This window comes from Halyomorpha halys, unplaced genomic scaffold (genome assembly GCF_000696795.3).
Source record: "Halyomorpha halys isolate HHAL.00 unplaced genomic scaffold, Hhal_1.1 Scaffold504.1, whole genome shotgun sequence".
NCBI classification, from domain to species: Eukaryota; Metazoa; Arthropoda; class Insecta; order Hemiptera; family Pentatomidae; genus Halyomorpha; species Halyomorpha halys.
Window position 1 is genome coordinate 290287 of NW_027105794.1, and position 2337 is coordinate 292623.

At 41.0% G+C, this 2337-nt stretch overlaps 1 protein-coding gene across 1 annotated transcript in view; it reads left to right on the plus strand.

The window, feature by feature from the left end:
• LOC106683658 (protein FAM98A-like) overlaps positions 1-2337 on the plus strand; it is a gene marked incomplete in the record, with an annotated part of 32909 nt that overhangs the window by 15055 nt on the left and 15517 nt on the right. The window contains 2 exon segments of the mRNA XM_067053525.1: positions 402-468; positions 724-801. Of these exon segments, the coding sequence (XP_066909626.1) occupies positions 402-468; positions 724-801 (145 nt within the window).

The following is a 2337-nucleotide window of genomic DNA, read 5'->3' on the forward strand; positions in this document are numbered from 1 at the left end:
TGTTATAAATGTATATGTTTCCATAACGTTATAATTGTGTTTTAATTTTAAAAGGGTGGCGTAGGAAACGGACGTGGCGGGCACTTTATGCCAGGAGGAAACAGATTTCCACAAGGAGAAGAAGAGGAACAGGTAATTTCATGTTTATGCATATAATCAATTAAGAGTAATTTTATTTATTTTTTCTTTATTATGTTTTAAATTTCTGCTGTTTATTACTTTTTTTATGTCATCTCTGTTATCCATTAGACCCTAAAAAGTATACTTACGAGTTCTTTAATTATTTATTGATCTTAAATGCCCCAGAGTAAAGTTATAATTCTTTTTGCCTGTCTCTGTTATAAATGTATATGTTTCCATAACGTTATAATTGTGTTTCAATTTTAAAAGGATGGTGAAAGAAACGGACGTGGCGGGCACTTTATGCCAGGAAGAAACAGATACCACCAAGGAGTGGAAGAGGAACAGGTAATTTCATTTATATACATATGTTCCATTAACTATGTTCTTAGTTGTTTTTATTATTTTTCAAATTTATGCTAGTTACTTTTTTTAGTTTTATCTCTGTTACGCACAAGACTCCAAAAAAGTAAACTTACTTTTGTTCTTTAATTGTTTATTGATTTTAAATGGTCCCATAGTAATGTTAAAATTATTTTTACCTATCTCAGTTATAAATGTATATGTTTCCATAACGTTATAATTGTGTTTTAATTTTTAAAGGGCGGCGAAGGAAACGGACGTGGTTGGCACTCTTGGTTCAGAAGAACCAGATACCACCAAGGAGGGGAAGAGGAACAGGTAATTTCATGTATATGTATAAAACCAATTAAGAGATATTTTAGTTGTTTTATTAATTTTTTTAATTTCTGCTGTATGTTACTTTTTTTATGTCATCTCTGTTACCTATAAGACTTGAAAAAGTATACTTACGAGTTCTTTAATTATTTATTGATCTTAAATGGCCCATAGTAAAGTTATAATTCTTTTTGTCTATCTCTGTTATAAATGTATACGTTTCCATAACGTCATAATTGTGTTTTAATTTTAAAAGAGCTGCAGACTTTAGATGTCCTCTCTGTAAGGGAGATCACTTGCTCTCTAATTGCGAGGCTTTTCTTGAGCTCCCACTTACTGAGAGGCTTGAACACGCCCGAACCTTCAAGGTATGTTGAAATTGCCTCCGTAAGGGCCATGAGGTGACCACATGTCGCTCACAATTTTGATCTCGGACCTGATGTAAGAAGTACCACACGCTGATCCACTGCAAGGAGGGAGACAACCCAGTTACTAAAGTCGAAGCAACGTCCCATAAGCCAACACCAACGGAAACGTTCATTGGCTTCGGCTCTGCGTCATCGTCATCAACGAACAGCACGGTATTATTGGGCACTGTATGCACTCTAATAAAGTCGAATAGGGGAGATTTTCATATGAACCGAGCTGTGTTGGACTTAGTAAACCACCACACATTTGTTTCTAGTGCACTTGCAATCAAGATTGGAGCAAAGACCGTCAGTTCCGATTATTACATCACCAATCTTGGCGAGTCAGCCGTCCCGAAGTCTCATCTTAAAGGCTCCACTTTATGTACCTTTTATTTTATTTATTTTTATTCCCCTCCCTTGCCATTTCTGGCATACGGGGAGCGGGAGCAGTGGGGTAGTGAGCGCTGAGATTGCGCATGCCACTGCTCCCAATGATCTTCATCCGTTCGGTAGGCCCTTCTTGTGCGCATCTGTCTGGCTGCCTCCTGCAGTTACCAGGTCCAGCCCTCCTGGTCTCAGTCTGGGTCAGCTTCATCTTCTTCCGATGGTTCACCGATGTTGGGCGGTCAAGTCCTTCCCATTGTGAAATGTGTTGGGCCCACCACCTCCTTCCATCCGTAAATTAACTCCCTGAAGAAGGATAATTCTCTTCTTTCATCAACCAGGGAAAGACCGACTCGGCAAGGGCGAAACCGGGGCGGTGAGGTCTTTCTCAACGGCTTGGCTCTGTGTTCTTCCATGGCGGAGCAATCCACTATTACGTGTTCTGCTATTTCAGGAACTTCGCACGTGGGGCACCGGGGATCGATGTTCTTTCCAAAGCTCTGCAGCTTTCCCCGAAACCCCCCATGTCCTGTTAGGATCTGTGAGACCCAATAGTCTCCCGCAGTATTTTCTTCCTAAGTTTGGAGTCCCGCCGATCCTCTCTCGGAGCTCATCCGGTAGCGCTTTAGTCCCTGCCTCTTTACTTCATATTTAAGGTCATCCTCCCTGAGGATGAGGTCCAGGGGCATCGCTGCGGCCAGCACCTGCACTACCTCATGTGCACCGTTCTGTATGTCTTGATGAC